This window comes from Triturus cristatus, chromosome 6 (genome assembly GCF_964204655.1).
Source record: "Triturus cristatus chromosome 6, aTriCri1.1, whole genome shotgun sequence".
NCBI classification, from domain to species: domain Eukaryota; kingdom Metazoa; phylum Chordata; class Amphibia; order Caudata; family Salamandridae; genus Triturus; species Triturus cristatus.
The window spans coordinates 1,888,445,025-1,888,464,478 of record NC_140589.1 but is presented as its reverse complement, the minus strand read 5'-3'; the positions used below and the strand labels follow the sequence as shown (position 1 = coordinate 1,888,464,478).

At 42.8% G+C, this 19,454-nt stretch overlaps 1 protein-coding gene across 1 annotated transcript; it reads right to left on the bottom strand.

Moving 5' to 3' along the window:
- Nucleotides 1-916: 916 nt before the first annotated feature.
- LOC146822308 (olfactory receptor 13C2-like) lies at nucleotides 917-1,876 on the bottom strand. The gene has a single exon (XM_085610034.1). It carries the CDS (start codon nucleotides 1,874-1,876, stop codon nucleotides 917-919), a length of 960 nt encoding a protein of 319 aa, XP_085466160.1.
- Nucleotides 1,877-19,454: the final 17,578 nt, after the last annotated feature.

The following is a 19,454-nucleotide window of genomic DNA, read 5'->3' as shown; positions in this document are numbered from 1 at the left end:
CTCCCATCTCTAGTTCATTTACAGATTACATAAAGTCCAGCAACAAGGACGCCTTCTCTGCTCCAAGAAAGGCATATGGAGACAGACATTTAGTTCCCTGTGAAGATCAACAACAAAGGTAACTACTCCATCAGCTTTCTCCTACTCAGTGAAGTTCCTGTCTTCTTGGTTGGTGTAGGCTGCATCATGGAGGGTGTAGCAGGACTCTGCCAGAGTACAAAGTAACACCTCCCAAGGGAACGTGGCCAGAGGATGAGGGCTGTATTTAAGACCGTAAAGGCTTAATGTTTGTCAGGAATTCATGACATAGGCCAGGTGAAAGCTATTTCCCAATATTTGAATATTTTCCACATAGATGTCCACTTATAGTTGTGATTCTAGAATATGTTTTTAAAGATTGTTTTCAGTTGTAAATTCAGGTATGAGTCTCCACCCACTGGAGAGTTATAAAGTGGACATTACCATTCAAGTGAAGCATATGCATAAATTCAGTATACAGTGCACATAGACTACTGCAGGAAATGTTTTGGTTAGAATATTCTGGTTATTTACACAAAGTTGCCAGGCCACAGTCTGCATCATTGTGAGGGAATAATAATCTATTTTACGTTTGCCGTGCATGAGACATGAAGGTGAGAGTCTAATCACCTACCACAGTAACCGCATCCTGACACACCAGTGAATGAGTGTGGTGGCTATAAATTGCATTTCCCACCAAAAGATTAGGTTCAAGTCTGAAGTTGAAAGCATGACGTGGGATCAAGACTCTGGGTTATGAATGGCGGGTGAACCCTAGGCACCTCTTTTGACAGAGTCCCAAGAAACTTACATAACCCCATGTTTAGCTAACAAGGCATAATTCAGAAATATGTAGTACATTTTTTTTAAATGAAATGTATTTTCTCAATTTTCTGTTTTATCTTTGCAGAAAGCATGAATCATATATACAATAATTAATTCGCCTTACAAATTTATTCAGCGCCATCTTCACATCTCTGTTTCTCAGGCTGTAGATCATGGGGTTCAGCATTGCGGGCATCACAGTGTAAAACAAAGAGGCTGTTTTATCCTGATTGTCTGCTTTTTTAGACACTGGTTTCAAGCACAAAAACAAAGCTGATCCATACACCATAGTGACAACTGTCAGATGTGATGCACAAGTGGAAAAGGCTTTGGACCGGCCTTCAGGTGAGGGCATCTTCATAATGTTGATGATGATGCAAATGTAGGAGACGAGAATGATGAGGGTTGGGGTCAGCAGTGCAAAGACTGCAATCATGAAAAACATCATCCGTGCCATAGAGGTGTCTGCACACGAGATCTTTACGAAAGCTGTTGCTTCACAAAAGAAATGGTCAATGACATTGTTGCCACATAAAGGCAACTGTAATGCAAACACAACAGTGAGCAGTGCCAAGATGCTTCCACCGAGCCAGGAACAACCAATAAAAGTTTCACTAACTGATTTGCTTATTATAACTGTATATCGCAATGGAAATGAGATGGCAACATAGCGATCATATGCCATGACTGCTAGGAGCATGGATTCTGTAACCCCCATTAGAAGGTAAGAGTACATTTGAGCAGCACATCTGGAGAAGGTAATTCTTTTGGAAATAATGAGTTGGTTCAAAAGGTTAGGGACAATCACTGATGAGTAGCAGATGTCAATGAAAGAGAGGTTACCCAGGAAGAAGTACATTGGAGTATGAAGACGAGGCTCATGGATACAGACTGCGATCAGGAAAATATTACCAATGACCGTGACAATATATATCACAAAGAACAACACAAAGAAAAAGATCTGAAGATTGGGGTCCTCGGATAGCCCCACAAACAGGAACTCTTCTGTGGAACTTTCATTCCTCTTCTCCATCGCCACTCTTTTTCCCTGTAATGATAAAGAAAATAAACATAGTAAATACAGTTTCCAGGAATCTAGAATGTTACAGAGGAAACTACTAATCTGATCTGCTGGTCATTCTTCCACTTTTTGACCTCAGCCAGTGTGGTGAGCTTTTGACATCCAGTGGGATAAACATCCCTTCTTTATTTACTTTTTATAACTACTTTTGACAGACTTCAATGTTGCCAGTGTAACAATGAACAAATAATGTTTAACCGCATACAAAACTTGTGTAAGGCAGTCTTCCAATAAACCTTAGCTGGAATGCACCCTGTGGACTTTCTTCTGCATTCTAAATAGCAAAAAGCTGGTGAAAGGGAATTTCACAGGTATGAATCTTGAGCCTTTGAGGTTTATGCCCCAAAATGTTAAGGAGAAATTGCAAGCCTGTTATGTCATTTGGAATGTTATCAGTGATGCCAGCAATGATGATTTTGAAAATGTTGTGAGTGATGCAATATGTGAAGTCATTAGCACAGCATGGCTGGGCCGCAGGTTAATATTAGGTTGGTAAATTCTAACTAGTGAAGTTCAGTGGCTTCTTTGAGTTTGTGTTTTGACTAACCTTTTCACCTAACTATAATATTACTTTAGTCTTTGTCTTTTTTCAGTGAATAGCTGCATTTTTAAGGTAAAGTAAGATATTATTACCAGACCTAACTAATGGGCCCATTAGGATGGCGGGCGGATCGCCCTCACCGGGCCGGAGGGGGCTATCTGCCCGCCATCGTCACTAGAATGACCCCAGCCACATTAGGATGGCTGGGGGGTCCGCGGCGGACGGGAAAAAAGAAAAAAATCCACCGCTTTTCCGGCGGTCTACTCGTCGACCAGCGGAAAAAGTGCCTGCATATGGTGGCGGTGTCTGCGAGACACCGCCATCCATATTAGAATGCTGGAGTTCAATGGCCTTTCCATGGCGGCATTGCCGCCATGGAAAGGCATACGGTCCTTGCATTGGGGGCCTGTTGCGGGCCCCCAGGGTGAAGGTGAGATGGGGGGTGAACATAGGGGGTACCTATGGTACCCCCCTCATTGCCATGCGCTACGTGGCAGGCACCACGTGGTGCCTGCCACGTAGTGCATGGCAGTGGCGTGCACAGTCCATTTCCATCGCGGGCGGGTCTGCAGCCAGCAGATCCACCCGCAATGGAAAAGGCACATGATGCGCCCGCCAGTGTGGAGGGCACATCCTAATGTGCATGGCGGGATAGCCGCAGCATCAGCTGGCGGTCCCGTGCTCCGTTACGGTGGCGGGCAGATTATGTCCGCCCGTCATCGTAATAGGCCCCTAAGAATTTACCTTAACCTTTGTTTTTTTTCAATGAATGTATATATGGCAAGATAGTGGAGACAATGTTACTGGAACTGACATTTCTTGGACTCTTTGTGCCCAATGCTTTATGGTTCAGATGCCTTATGACACCATAGATACATTTCATAAAAAGATTATTAGGAAAATGACGCGTCTCTGAATGAGTGATCATAACAGGAGTTGGAATTTATCATCGAGTCAAAGAAAAGCAGTTGAGACTTTTTTTAAGGACCTAACATAGTTATTCGCTCCTGATAAAGGTGGAAATATTATGATCTTGTCGAGGAAAATGTATAATTTAGAGACCCTCAGACACTTATCTGACACAAATTGCTACAAGGTCATAGACAGAAAGGCATAACATAACAGTATGGCAGAATACTGGACAAATTTGGCAGACTGTATATTGTAACAGGAGGAATGCAACTCCCTGTAGTGCACAAGGTTCACAAGGACAAGAACAATCCTCTGGTTAGACAATTGTGTCAACCGGAGACAATTTATTGTTAAATACATCCAGATATGTTGACTATTTTTTAAGACCATTTTAATGACACTGCCATTCTATATAAAGGGCACAAAGAATTTTTTTCCCCAAAATTGAGGGAATAGTGTGGGAGGATGATTACCTGCTCATGACCTTAGATATCTGTTCCCGCTGGAATTTTTTAGTTGCGCCACACATGTACCACATTGCGTGGTGCAAGCGCAACACATCTGGGATCGTAAATATGGCCCCAAGTATAGAGACAGGTGAGCACGATTGATCAACAATGTTGCCAAAAGTTAGTGGTTAGTCCATTAGTTGTTAGGGTTAGTTTTGCATGCTCATTCCATGCATTCACACCAGTTTCTTTGTTTTTATATTATTTACACAGATATGATCATTAGACAGGCTATGTAAGAAGCAATTGCTTGCTGGAACTAAATGGATCGCTATGGTTTCCATAAAGAGCTTAAGACAGATAGGCATGAGATTTAGAGTAACTTGCTCATGGAGGAGTTAGGCAAAAGGGAAACAGGGGGGCACCTAAAAAAAATAGGGGCTGGAAATAAGTTAAAGTTCTATAGAATGCCAAATTTTCATGCATGATTTTAAGGAATATAGCAGGAGTAGAATTCTGCATGCAATTTGTGGATGAAATCCATTTTGCATGCAATTTGTACATGAAAACCTGCTGAAAGAACACTTTTAAATGTATCTTCCACAATTTTTACAGAGGCACATAAGAGGTGACACAGATCTTCAACAGTAAAAAGGAAGCCCAGTGCATTTTGAGACCCCTTTACTGTCAAGCTGTGTGACAAATAAGCACATTCCATTGCCTGTAATTACAATGAGATCATCACAGAGAGACCCCGTTTATATACCTACTGCACCATTATATTTAATACTGTAAATAATCATTATGGGTTATACAAATCATAAGCACTATACATAAACTATACATATAATATGAAATATATGTAAACACCCATCAGTTAACAAATATAACAAGGCAATAGATAAACACATTGCTGCATTCATTGGTATATTCAGTTCACACTTGTGACTCATACAATACTTGTTTCAGAAGGTACCTCCACCTGAAGAGAACTCTCACAGAACAGACACCATGTCCTGCAGAATGGATGTGTCTGGGGTCTCCTTCACCTGCCAAAATTCACCCTGCCTCATAGTGTCATACAACACATATGCACTAATAATCTTTTCACACATTATCACCTCTAAAATCTTGTTTTCATAATACATGAGTTAAAGGCTTGGGGAAAGCACTGCCTTAACTTACCACTGAGGACATGAAATAGCACCAGTCAAAAGTGTTTTGTGATCCAGCCACCCAGCCCCTCATCTCCACTATGTGGCAGCATAAAAACACACTCCAGGAATGATGAGAGTAACTTTGTTCCTCAGCAAGTCTGTCCCAGACACAGCCCTTAGTGACAATCTGAACATTTCTGTTGATGTAAAATGGATATTACCTATGCAGCAAGGTTGTGAACTGATCACAAAAGTGCCACCTCATTGTAATCTTTAACAACTCCAAACAATAATTCTACCCTATCCTGAATATAGGTGAGAGGACTACTTCCAAGACCCTATAGCCAACTACACCGCAAACCCCCAAATTAAGGATTTGCCAACTCGCAAAGCACAAGCCACCAACACCCCAATCTGCTAACCCCCACGTAAAGGGAACATCTCTGGATTGTTCTCTGAATCCCTTGCTTTACATAAAAAAATCCCAAGAGCTGAATATGTATGAGAGTAGGCATCTGCCACATCAAACCCCATGCTCGGCAAACTCTTACCACACAGTATCTTAATATTATATTCAATGTAAAGGAAAAGTCTTTAATTTTAAAAATCTCAACAGTGAAATGTAGGCTTCTATGAATAGCTCATTATCATTGGGGACACAATGTCTGCCTCAAGGCTCTAACCAACAAATACTTTGTAAAGTGAAGATAACATCATTGAACAGAACCTCAAAAACTCTGATTCAAGCACCCAATGCACACACCTTAATATCCAGCCACTAATCCTGGAATTGCCTAATATGGCCACATCATTTACCACCACTGCCTAATCAAACCCCCCCCCCATTCAAGCCTCTTCTCAAACCCACCTCAATGAACGACTACCACCCTAAGGCTATATCATTTCTTCCATTACTGCATATTTTGTACCATTAAGTGGGAAGAAGCGTACAGACATGAAGATGTTAATACCCTACACTAATACCAACAGAGAGACAGACAGTCATCTGGTGATTTTTGTCGGGGATAAGAAGGTGAATTGATTTACATGCAGCAGATTTGTTGTTGTACGATTGTTGTTGTACGATACCAGTGAAAGAATTATCTACAGGGCTGGAACTGTAAAAGTAGGTTTTGCAAATGGACACCGCACACTGAGAAGTGTACATGCCATAAATAAATTTTGCGTACTAAAAATCACTAAATGGAAGGAATTCACACTGGAGAGCTAGTGGTATGTTGCACTGTCAAACACAGTTATACAATCTGACCCAAATACACATCAATCAAAAGGCTCTACATGCTACACAAGAAACAACTTGATCCTATGGTAGATCCAGATGCACCCATAAGAGTGGAAGGGGTGATGTTAGGAATGAGAGGTAGATGTTTATTCTGGTAATACGTTATTTGCATCATCATCATGAGCAGAATAACACTGTGTTTTTACACCTATGTACTCGGAAAGTCAACAGCTGCATCCATTTCTGAAACAGATGCCTTTGAACAATTCTCCAAAGCAACTTCACAAATGAAGCACATTGTCTCCAAAAAGGCCATTTATTGAAACTTTCTAAACACAGGGAAGTCATGCAGCCTTCAAACGACCCACAGTTTTTTTTTAGATGGACTTACCTTCACAGTCAGCTGGAAATGATAAAGTGTGAGGGGCTGTTTGACTACATGGTCAGATGGCTGTGCTTGTATTTGTTATTGTTGCTATGGTTACAGAAATCATTCACAGTAATTCTTGTGCCGGAAAATGAGCTCTAAGAGGGATTAGTGGTAAAATCTTTAAACTCTTTGCAATGATGCTGCCTGAGTTCATACCTCCTGAGCTGACTGACACTGAATGAGCTGCACATCAGACGGTGGATGGGAGTCAGTTAACAATAGGACCTCTTCAACATTTAAAGATATCAATTTGTCTTTCCTTCTTCACATGTAACCATCCTCTCCTTCTTCAGGATTCTGTCCCTCAGTGCTCAGAAACATCACAGTAATTCCCTCACATTCAACGGCCATCATTCATTCAGCCAGAGCCCCCCCCCATTAATACCAGAGGAGAGGAAACAACTCTGCATCTTATAAAGGAGCAATCCTGCACAGCTGCCGGCTCCTCTGTGCTTGAAGGCAGCCCATTATATATATGATTCCAGTGCTAACACACCCCTTCTGTTTCCCTACCTGGTGTTGATATCTTATTCAGTAATTCTGTCCCAAAGGAAATCCTAATGCTGTTTGCCTCCGGTTCTGATGTAACCACATGAGGCCAATTAATAGCAGGATAAAGACAGAATGTAGCGAGTTGATCAAGACTGCATTCTTTATGTTAACAAGTTGCCTAAAATAAAGCAAATTAGTGTAAAATAGCTCTTTTGTATCAGGGGTTGCCCTATAAGTTGTACATGAGTGTTACCAGGCATCCACCTGTTTGTTTTGACACAAATGCCTAACTACTAACATTTGTAGGCAGGGACTTGTGCCAAAAATGATGCTTTTTCAAGGCAGGTATAACAGTGGAGCAACCTGGCTGACCCCCTCAACATCCCCACAACAACCCCTCCGGGTATATAAGACCACTATAAAGGAAAGCACTAACAGACCCATAGGAAGAATTTGCATCATCTCTAAAAAGCCCATCCAATGCTCCACCATGTTGGAAAGCACCACCAGCAAAACCTGGCTTTCAAACGCATCCAACTACACCCTGAGTAGCATCCTGGCTGACCCCCTCAAAATCCCCACAACAATCCCCCCGCAATATAAGATCACTATGAAGGCACTTTTTTCAGAGATCCCCAGTGGAGGCCCCAAGGGCACAGTTGTGCCAGGGCCCCTTTGCCTTATTTCCAGCTGCGTCGCACCAGCGTGGGCAGCTGCAACGTTTTGCATATTTGGTGGGAGAGTCCCAGTCGGGCTCTCAGGGCACAGTGGTGCCAGGCCTTCTTTGCATCCCAGCTGTACGGAGATTAGCGTCAGCTGCAACGTTCAGGCCATCAATTCTTTGAGGGCATATTGGAAGAGATAGGAGTGAGATACACTCCTCTGCCCCAGCGCAATTGCGCAAGGTGAGTTCTGCTGCATTGGCAGCCGCCCTGACATTATGGACATAGGGCATTTGAGCCCTCTGAGAAGGCCAGTTGGCCAGGGGGACTGTTAGTTTGATAGGGTGCTAGGCCCTAATGTGATTTATGTGGTGCGCAGGAAATGTGATTCATGTACTGTGATTTATGCACCCTGATTAATGCCTCTAATGTGGTTTATGTTATGAGGTTTTGCATATTGTGGTTTATGCTTGGGAGGTTATTCCCCACTGTGATGTGTGCCTAAGGTGAGTTATGATTAGGAGGTTATGGTCTAATATGTTTAGGCTTATGAGGTTGGCGCATAATGTATTTTACGCCTGATGTGATACTGTGCCTAAGATTATTTGTGTTGTAGGATATGATGCTGACTACAGTGTTTGTCATTAATTACTGGTTGTGGTCTATGATTAATATATGTTCTACATTTATGATGTTCACTTTGTGATGGTTCTGACAGTGGTCCAATTGGCCCTGTCATGTGTATATAATCCCCTGTAAATTTTGCCTAGTGCCAGTTGGCGCAGTGTATATTGTGCGATTACTTTTCTAATGTGTTTTATGATAATACAAAGGCTATTTTTGATATAACCTTGTGTGGAGTTCCTTTTGTGGTGTGCCTGCTGCAGCGTAGAACATCAAATTCCCCCTTCGTCACAGACCAAATACCTCATCATCAAATTCACTCATATACATCCATAGGTGGGGCCCATAACACCAATCCTTACACTCCGTTGATCTGCCTTCCTAGGGAAATAAGCTTCCAAAGGCTGACATGAAAGGAATACCTTTACCTTACCCTAAATACGTTGACTTTCAATTCTAAGATATTCCCCTCATAAGGCAATGAATCATTTAGTTGTTTGTAGGTTTAGTGTCACAATCATTTATCTACTCTTTAAATACTAAACTTAATTCTCTTCTTTAAATAATCGACACAACACATTTGTCAATTAATCAAGTATTCTTTATCTAAGACATATTGCAAGAATCCTTAGAAATCATCATCACCATTTCAGAGCATTATATTTACCTATTCTGGCTAAAAGTCGTCCTCTAAGTCGGTCAGGTCAGGGAAGAATTTTTATTCAGCAAAGTTAGGCCGCAATTCAGTCTCTCAAAGATTCAGAATAACAGATGTCCAGCAGTGTCACCGTCCTCTCCGTCAGCATAACGTCAGGAAATCGAGTTCGTCAAAGAAGAGCGAGTTTTTTAGTTCAATTCCCTACCTACTTTGATAATGAAAATAATGTCAAAAAGTATCAAGATCGGGGTTTAGAAAGTCCTGATTGGTCGACTTGGGGTCGCGAGGTGAAGTTCTCAGGGTGTCCGTGTGATGAACTCATCGCACTTGCTGGTTCCGGTTTTTAAATCGATCATTGTCTTTGGTACTGGCGACGTTCCCGGAGTGACTTTGAAGGGTACATGTTCTCCCGGGGTCAGGTCCAGGCCACTGCTGCTGGCAGTGACGCCTGCGCACTTCACCCAGAACCTCGTGTTGTCAGGGCAGTCACGTTCAACGTCTCGTTCAGCCATCTTGTCTAGGCCGAAACGGTCAACTTAAGCAAAAGAAACAAAAAAACTTAATTAAAACATAGAAATGGCTAATAAAATGTTATCCCTTCGCTAATACCCATATGTGTGTGTATTTATCTAGCAGAAGCGACACTCAGAGTGGTTTATACTGACTGAATAACGCACAATTCACAAATACATCACCAAAGCAACATATAACATGCAATATTCTAATTTTCTACTATTAGTATGCGTACTCAAGTTACTTTACAATTAGTATAGCCATGCAAAGTGCAATTCCCACGTGTAATTCTTTTGTTAGTATGATTGATAAGTATTTCACTGCAAACCAATTAATACATTACTATTAGTTAATTATTCAGATTAATATAAACATGCAGAATGGAGGGGTATACAAAAGTTTATACTACCCGCTCCAGCATGCCTAGTGTGCTGTTGCATCCTCCAGTTCTACTTCGGTAGAAGCAGGGAATACGGGCCAATGAAAAGTAGGCAGCAACGAGTCTTCTCGACAGTTGGTGGAAGTTCAGGCAATGATTAATGTAGCAAACACAAGATGATGGACAGAGTGCTGAAACTTTTCAGACACTCAACCCCAATCACACATCTGGTATGAATCCATCATTGTTCTTTATGTCACTTCACCATCCCAGTTCAGATACAGCCATATGCAAATCAGTCTTGACCCTGTTCCTCATGGGAACGTTTGTAAACTAAGTAAGGCCCTTGTAGGTAATCAGTCCAGTACCCAGTAGTGTTGATTATGTCGGTTTATTCAGTTACAGGTAAGATGGTACAGCTCAACCTGGAACAGCATCCTGCTGCTCAGCCCCACTCATTCCTACTGACCACTCATAGAAACCATGCACTCATGAACATTCTATTGCATCACACTCAAACAGGCTGAGCAGCAAGGAACTAGTAGACACAGGATGTAAAACATCTCCTTCATTCAGGAAACAATCAAAACGTTAGGAAGCAAAATGAAAGAAAATACACATTCACACGTACACGTAAGCAACCAATCCTAAATCACAAGGAAATATCACATTACTTAATTAATTATTCCGTTCCTTAGGTAATGAAATACAATCAGGTCACATAAGATCACATACCAAGAATCATTTCATTCCAAGAATTATTCCAAGAATTGTAAAAGAAGATGACAGAAGATTAGGTCACATGCACGAATCATAACATTCCTTGAATTGTAAAGGTAGTTCATTGTAAAGATAAAACACACAAATAGATTACATACTATACATCTTTGTCCCCTGGGAGAGAACACCATATATATATATATATATAGGAAGGATGCAACCTCCACACCCAACTGTAAGCACTGCAGGATCACTACAGCACACCACATCTTGCTGGACAAAGGAGCACAATGTTCCTGACAGGATGCAACCTCCACACCCCACAACCGTATGCACTACAGTACTACTACAGCACACCGCATCTCGCTAGGCAAAGGAACGCACATGTTCCTGACATGATGCAAACTCCACACTCCACAACTGTACGCACTGAAGGACCACTACATCACACCACATCTTGCTCTGCAAAGGAACGCACATGTTCCTGGCAGGATACAACCTCCACACCCCACAACTGTACGCACTGCAGGACATTACCACGCACCACATCTTGCTGGGCAAAGGTGCTCATCTATTTCCACTACAGCACAAGGAATGTACATGCTTCTATTACTGCACATCAAGCTGGACAAAGAAACGGAAGTGTTCCCACTATAGCAAATTATAGGTATCATACTACCGTAGACAATACAACACCAAAGAACTACAAACATAGACTGTTCAACATAAAATAACTCATTGCTCGCTCAGATTATCATCCAACCCAACACAAAAGGGACTCATCTCTCACTTAGGGTATCATCCATCTATCTCAAAAATATAATACCAACAAAAAACATATGCACACATCCTAAAGTTCAACCACACCCACTACTTCCCACTTGCATCACCACCACAGCATACAACAACATATAAAACATTGTGAACAATCAATATGCCGAAACCTTAATGACACATGTATAGGCATAGCATTAGAAATGCACATAGTGCACATAAACAGTAGCTAGCAATAACGGTCATGTGATTGGTGAGCGACCTCTCTCCTGATACCACTGCCAAAATAACACCAGTATGAATTCACCTTTGACTTTCACTAATAGCTACCACATGACTTCACCTCTGTACCATGTGCTTAAGCTCATACCCCACCATGGTGGTTAATTTATTGCCGATAGTTGAAATACATCTTAAACTCCACCCACAGTTTAACAGTTCTAGAAGGCAACAGTGTAGGTAAAAATCTTTATCCTTTCCTCCTTTAATTAGCAGACTTCTGCTTCAGAAATATAAGCTGATCCTCATTCAATGCAAAGCAGTGTAATTGCTGCCACGCTTGACCCAAAGACCTGCTCCTCGCTATTACTAAGCAATGTTTCACCAGGGCTCACTTCACCTAGACTGCCCTTGGCAAAGAATACGGCATCACGGCTAAAACAAAAGAAATTTCCGGTTGAACAGTGAAAAGTGGTTGGTACCTGCTCAAGAGCTCAATGCACGTGCAGAGCCTTGTTCTTCAATGTGCCTGACACCATGTCAATGTTCACACCTCCATCGCAGCTCACACAAAGAAGCGCGTTGTAACCGCAGTCGTAATTTGTTGCAGGAAAAACAAGCATTTGCAATGCAATAGGTCTCGCATTTTTGCAACTTTGTCCTATTGGTATTGTAAATGACAATGACTTTTATTATTGCAGGTTTTTTGAAAAACATAAATAAAAGGCTTTGTAATTTACAATGCCAATAGCTCAAAATCTCGAAATTGCAATACCTATTGCATTGTAAATGCTTGTTTTTTTTAGATAGAGGAGGGCCGGGCAGTTTCCCCATGAACACAGTCAAAAGGCCGTCAACCAACGTCAGTCTGAATTGGCTTTTCCAGTGCTTGTTTCAAAATATTCTGTGTCCTTACTCTTTTTTGTAAAACATAACTAATTTTAAAGCTTTTATAAAGCATGTCAAACCGTACCCATTTTCTCAAAATATCTGCTGTACAAACTTCCACTATTCAAAGCTATGAACATCTCCTGTTCAGACCGTGGCTTTGAAAGGGTGGGCGAAAGCATGCATCCATGTGGACTGAACTGCTTTACACGCCATATTGTACTGCTGTTGTCCACTGCATTGTGGGCAGTTTGTACTCGTAGAGCATGTTTGGCTCTTGGGTCGAATTACTTACTGGCAAATGTTCATGCATATGGGGGTTCTCTAGGCACTAAGGTTTCCGTGGAGCTTTCCCACCGGGGGCGGTGGTAGGGGTGGTAGAAAAGGGAAAACAGGCACCCGTCCTCTCCTCACATAGGAGAAGGTGTTGCAGCCTCATCCAATAGTGAAGTCAAGGTATGGCTTCCCTCCCTCACCACCCATGACAGCCGGTGTGATTTGATTCTTTACAAGTATCTCTGTGTCCCTGCGCTTCAGTTTTCTGAGATGTGATGGGTAACAATAAGGCAAATTAGGACGAGACGCACGTGTGGAATAAGCCAGAGCGCGGCATCCGTAATGCGGGTGCCACGCTCACCAATAAAGAAAAAAAAAGAATAGCGCGGTATCTCTGAAGCAGGTGCCGTGCTCAACATTCTAGTTAAAAATTAAGAAAATTGAAATTGAGCGTGATGTTCCTAAAGTGGATGCCGCGCTCAACGTGCAAATTGTTAAAAAAATATGAAATAAAAAAAAAGTGAAAGAAGGTGTGGAGTCCCTGAAGCGGATGCTGCGTTCTTCTTAAAAAAAAGCTTTGCCATAGTGCCGTGAGTGCTGTGGGGGTAGGGAGCAGCCACTTTTAAAGTTAGAGCACCATAGCTCTCTATAGAAAATGGTGGATGTGCTGCAAATACAAAAAAGAAGCCGCCATTGTTGTCCCTATAGTCAACAAACAAAATAGTGCTCACCCACATATAATGCAGTCCGTGTAACAACGGAAGTAAAAGATCAAGTCGTTCTGGAAGGTAACAAATGCAGACAAGGCGGTACCAATGAGAGACTAACAAGGCTACTTACGAATCAGAAGCCAGCATTTATGAAGGGCAATAACACAAGCCAATGATAAATATGGGCGGAGAGTGGTAGGGGCTTCCAGTGCATATTTAAATGCAGCATGCCTCGCAGAGCGAGCAGGCTCGACCTAAAAAGGAAAGTGGTTTGCCCCTTGACATGTTAGTTTGGAAATCTGAGTGACACCTGGGGCTTAAATTCTTGGCATCCAAAGCCACTGTGAGTGCATATTTTTTTATCTTTCTTTTGTGAGAAACCGTTATGATTTTTCACCCTCAGTCCCAAGACCAATAACAACACTTTTTGACACATCTTTGAACTCTTCTTCTTTTTAAGCTACAGTAGAACAAACATCAAGTGCTTTAAGTCCACGGACTTTCCCAAAGTCAGAAAGGCTTACCGGTAATCTAAAGGCCCTAAGGTTGTTTGTCCCTCCGTAAAGTCTACCCCATCACTTAAAACTTATTTTAAAATAATGGAGCAAGCTGTGGGGTTAAAGGAGCCAGTCCTGGTCCCGGTCTCAGGCCCGGTCCCAGCCCTGAGAGGAAGTCCCCCCCCAGTCCATTCGGAAAGCGGTTTTCCCTCGCTGGCAGGGATCCAGGAAATTGAAAAAGGAACTGGAACTGGTATGGTGAGCTCCACTAGTTTGTCAAATGCTCCTACCCCGGACATGGATCCTGCTATTGCCATTGTCACTTCTGTTCCCCAAGCGTCCATTTTACCACCTATTCAATTAAATCAAGATGTAGAGCTTGCGGATGGTGGTTCCCCGGACATGTTGTGTTCAGAGTCAGAACATGAAGGCCCTGTAGTGTTTACTCCCGGGAAAGAGGGAACAGGTAGAGATGGGCTACAGTTGGGGTCTTTCCTTCAGGCTTTAAGAGGTGACTTGCTCTCTAAGTTTGCATTCTCGGAGGCAAATCAGAAGGGGATACGGGAGAAATGTGAAGCGCTAGAGTCTAAGCTGGATGATATTTGTGTAAGTACAGGGTCTCTGGAAATAGAAGTCAAAACCCTCTCGGAATCAGTACAGGGGAACATGAAGGATATTGAGGCTTTGAAACTACAGAATCAAGCACGACAGTTGGATCTGGAGAGACTTGAAATGCAGGCCCGCAGAAACAACCTGAGGATTCTTAAGATCCCGGAGGGTGTGGAAAAGGGTGATATTAAGGCCTTCATTTGCAAGCTGCTACGGGAGGGAGTTCTGAAGGATCGGGGGGATATTGATTTAGAATCAGAGATTCAGAGAGTCCACAGGGACCCATTTAAACTCCATCCAGATAGGAAAACACCGAGGAAAATCTTAGTTAATTTTCAGACCTATGCGGTTAAAGAGCTGATTCTGGGGAGATCCTTGCACGGGGTAACATTACATCATGAGACAGGGGCCTACCAAATCCATTCAGATATGGGCAGCAGAACAGTGCAAAGGCAATGGGAGCTAGGCTCTAGAATGCCAGAACTCAGGAGTTTGGGAGCACAGGTCCAAATGAAGTTTCCTGCATTGCTTAAGGTAATGTCGAATAATAAGATGCATAACTTCAGCTCCCCAGAGAATGTAGATGCTCTTTTGCTGCAGATGAGGGGTAGTGCTGTATAGCTTCACTGCCTGTTTAGTACGATTCATTGTAGTGGAATTATCAGAGTCTTAGACTCATAATGAAATTAAAAAAAAATAATAAGAAATAATAATAGTTAACAACAAAAATATAGCAAAATGTAATACAATTAAGGGAAATAATAATGGGGGGAAGGAAATTCCTTTAGGAATGTTGTGTGAACCTTGACTGATTACCACGCCTATCGGATACTTGTTTGCAGTGAGCTTTTTTTTTGCTAATGGAAGAATAGTAAGACGCTAGGTTGCTCCATGGAGCGTCCCATCTGGCGGTGGACGTCAAGGGATGGAAGGTGGGTTCCTCAGGGGTGGGTGTGGGGGGCGTGGGTGGGTGAGAGGGGGTATGGAGAGATTGGAAAATTGTCCTCATACAAATAATAGTAAAGTTTAATGGCTCAAGTCAGGTAGTTTCTCTCTGGATTAGGCATGGGTAGTATACGGGAGATTAAGTTCGTCTCTTGGAATGTAAATGGTTTTAGGAACTCTAGGAAGTTATCCCGGGTGTGTGAGTCTCTGAAGAGGAATGAGGCTCATATTTACCTATTGCAGGAAACCCACCTGGAAGCTCAGGAATGCAAACAAGGTTTTAATAAACTTAGTTGGGTTCAGGAGGTGATGTCATCAAATCAAAGGGGCTGCACAAGAGGTGTAGCTATGATCATAAAATGTAATATGGGGATTAAGGTGGAGAAATGGGTCACCGATCATTCTGGGAGGTGGATACTGGCAACTCTTTCTATTTGTGGTGTATTGGTAGTATGTGCCGTTTATTATGGGCCTAATGAGGATAATCCGGGCCCTCTTTTGAATCTCCAGGCTTGTTTGTTAAGTACATCTGCCCCAGTTATACTCGGAAGAGATTTTAATTTAGTGTGGGATACTCAACTGGACCGCACATCTAAAGTAAAGTATAAAGTGGAGAAGTGTGGCTCAATGGTTAGAGCGGCAGACCCTGATGCAGAGGTCTGGCCCGGGACCAGGGTTCAATTCCCCGCCTCGGCGGGTCTTGGGCTCAAAATTCCACGGACCTGATAATTCTCGCCTCGGTGCCTATTCCAACCATGAAGTCCCACTCTGCAACTCTGGGCAATAGCTTGCTTAATCTCCACAACGGCCCCCACAACGCTAAAGGATGCCTGGCCTCCACCTTGGGGGTGCCCAGGAGTGGACGCCTCACAGGGAAAGCCAGGATGGGTTCCACAGCGGTATTCGTACAAGCGCCTTGAGACCCCTTGCGGGTGAGTAGCGCGCTATACAAGTATCAATTTACAATTATAATGTGCCCCCCAGAACTTTCTCCACACTTAAGACTCTTGTTAAGGAGATAAGGTTGTTGGATATGTGGAGAGTGGATAAAGGGAACATTAGGGAATACTCCTTTTATAGTAAGAAATGCAGACAATATTCAAGAATTGACTACTTTTTAGTAGATCAGTCTCTGCTCTCAGATCTTGAGTCCATAGCCTATATTCCTGCGTCAATATCCGATCATTCTGTAGTTGAGCTGAAGCTCAATCTTAAGTTCTAAGGGCGCCATGGGAGGTGGACTCTAGATAGGACCTTACTACTAGAGGAGAGGGTGAGGGTTGAGCTTGAAATAAAAGTAGAGGAGTTTTTTAGCTTTAATATAGCCTCCACTAGTTATCAAACAATGTGGGAGACTTTTAAGGCATATCTGAGGGGACTTTTGAGTTCCTTAATGATTAAAAAAAGTAGAATACTTAAAGTAGTGGATACAGATAGCCTTAGGAAAATTAAAGAAAAGGAGAAAGAACTGCAACAGGCAGCTCTGACTCTCCCGAAGTCTCATGCCACAATTAGAGAGGGATTTGATTTCTCTTCAAGCTGATCTCCAAGCCAGGATTGATAAAACAGTGAAGGATAAATGGGATGCCAGTAAGCTACAGCATTTCGCCTATGGCGAAAAATGTGGTTCTTTGCTGGCCTGGAAATCCAGAATAGATAGGGTTAGGAACCATATCAAGAGCCTGGTCCAAAGAGGGTCCGGAGTCCTGCTGCAGGAAGATGATGAGATCAGGGAGGAGGCTAGATCCTTTATGTAAGATCTATATAAGGAAGACATTGCTTATAGACCGGATGCTGTCAAAACATGGTTGAACCTAAGGTATCTCCCTCGCCTGTCTGAGACAGACAGGCTGTACCTATCAACTAGTATCTCAGAAGGGGAGATCAGAGATCAACTCAAAACAATGAGCAGAGGTAAAGCTGTGGGGCCAGATGGGCTCCCTGTGGAGATATATTTGGCCTTAGGGTAGTGCCGGCTCTAAAAATTATTTTTAATAAAATATTTCTATATATATAGAGAAGTGATCCACCCCTCATGGTCGGAAGCAACAGTGTCCTTGATTCTTAAGCAAGATAAGGATCCTCAAAAAATTGAGGCATATAGGCCTATTTCGTTACTTAATCTGGACCTCAAGATCTTCTCTGGGATTCTTGCTGCAAGGATGACAAAAATTATTAAAACTATCATAAATTCCGATCAGAGGGGATTCATACCTGGAAGGCAGCTCAATGAGCTTACATTTCAAGCCATAGGGGCAATTGATGTTGCAACTGAAAGTAGGCTGCCACTAACACTTGTTGCAATCGATGCCGCCAAGGCGTTTGATCAGGTCAGCTGGAATTATCTGTGGGAGACCGTGCGTAGTTTTGGTTTCCCTATGAATTTTATTGAGGCTTTCAAATCTCTTTATTCAGCCCCACGAGCAAAAGTTCTAGTCAATGGTATTCTATCAGAATGGTTCAGTATCTCAAGAGGTACCAGACAGGGTTGTTCCCTGTCACCCTTATTGTTTAATTTATATATTGAACCCTTTGTCTGCTCCCTTAGAGAAGATCCCCTTATTTTGCCTTTTAAGATCGCCGACCTAGAACTTAAGGTTGCTCTCTATGCAGATGCCCTTCTAATGTATACTTCGGACCATGTAAAAGCAATACCTAGGCAATTTGAATTAGCTGGGGAATTTGGTAAGGTCTCTGGTTACAAAATTAATAGAGAAAAAACTGATTACAGCGGAGCTGGTGTGGTGCAAGAGTGTGATGTGATCACATCACACTCTTGCACCACACCAGCTCTGCTGTAATCAGGCGTCGTAGCACAACTGGGGGGCATTCGGCCACCCGGTTGGGACCCCAATGATGAAGCATGACACCAACCAGGTTGGTGTGTGAGGGGTCTTTTAACTAACCCATTGGGTCCCTAAACACTGCCTAACAGTGACTGGACTTGGTTTCGTCCTTATTGTTGATTCATAAGATGAACATCCAGTACCAGCAAGATTTAGACACTTTTACCTAAATCACCCCCTTACAGCCTGAAAGAAAACAAGACCCGTGGCCGCCAACAGAAAAAAAATGCGGAAAGAAGTGGCCGCCAATGTCCCGCCTGCTAAATGTAAGTAAAGCAGGGCATACCCGCAGTAAGCCAAACAAGCGCGGGTACCTCGCGCTGAAAAGAGGCAGCAGGGGGAGGGGAGAGAGGAGGGGGCCTGGGCTTCCCTTGCGGGAGCGAGAAAACATATGTTGCCAGCAGGAGCTAGCAAACATATGTTGCCAAAGCTCGCTCCCGCAAGGTAATCTCCAAACGTGCACGCGTTGCCATTGAAGGCAATGGAACTCGTGCACGTTTTTGGCTGAAAAGCTGTGCCGGTGACTAAAGGTCTTTTGCCTATGCAGCGCATATGCGCTGCGTAGGCGAGACCTCAAAATGTGGCTGACACAAACAGCATTGCTTAGCTACCACGTCATGACCACCTGCTGTGATAAAGGAACGCACCAATGTCACAGTCAGGTTTCACCCACATTGCGACTTCCAGCAAGCATGCTCTAACATATAGACTGGATCACGCAGCGTGCGACGATAGTGTCACAGTGCCACTTACAGAATGGTTGCTTGCCACGTCACAGCAGAGTCCTGTAGCTGCGATGTTGATGTTGAAAAACCCGCAAGTGCTTTCTTCAAATCTTTAAAGGTACACAACTGTCACAACTGTCCAATTCTAGGCTGTAGGTTGGTCACACAAATAAATGTTGTGAATTCTCTAAATGGGTGTTAGAGATGCAGATAACACATGCTGCATACACGCCTTCAACTGACATTTAAGTAGGCTGATCT

Excerpts from the sequence above, each read along its gene's own strand:
- LOC146822308 (XM_085610034.1), bottom strand. The coding sequence starts at position 1,876 with ATGGAGAAGAGGAATGAAAGTTCCACAGAAGAGTTCCTGTTTGTGGGG.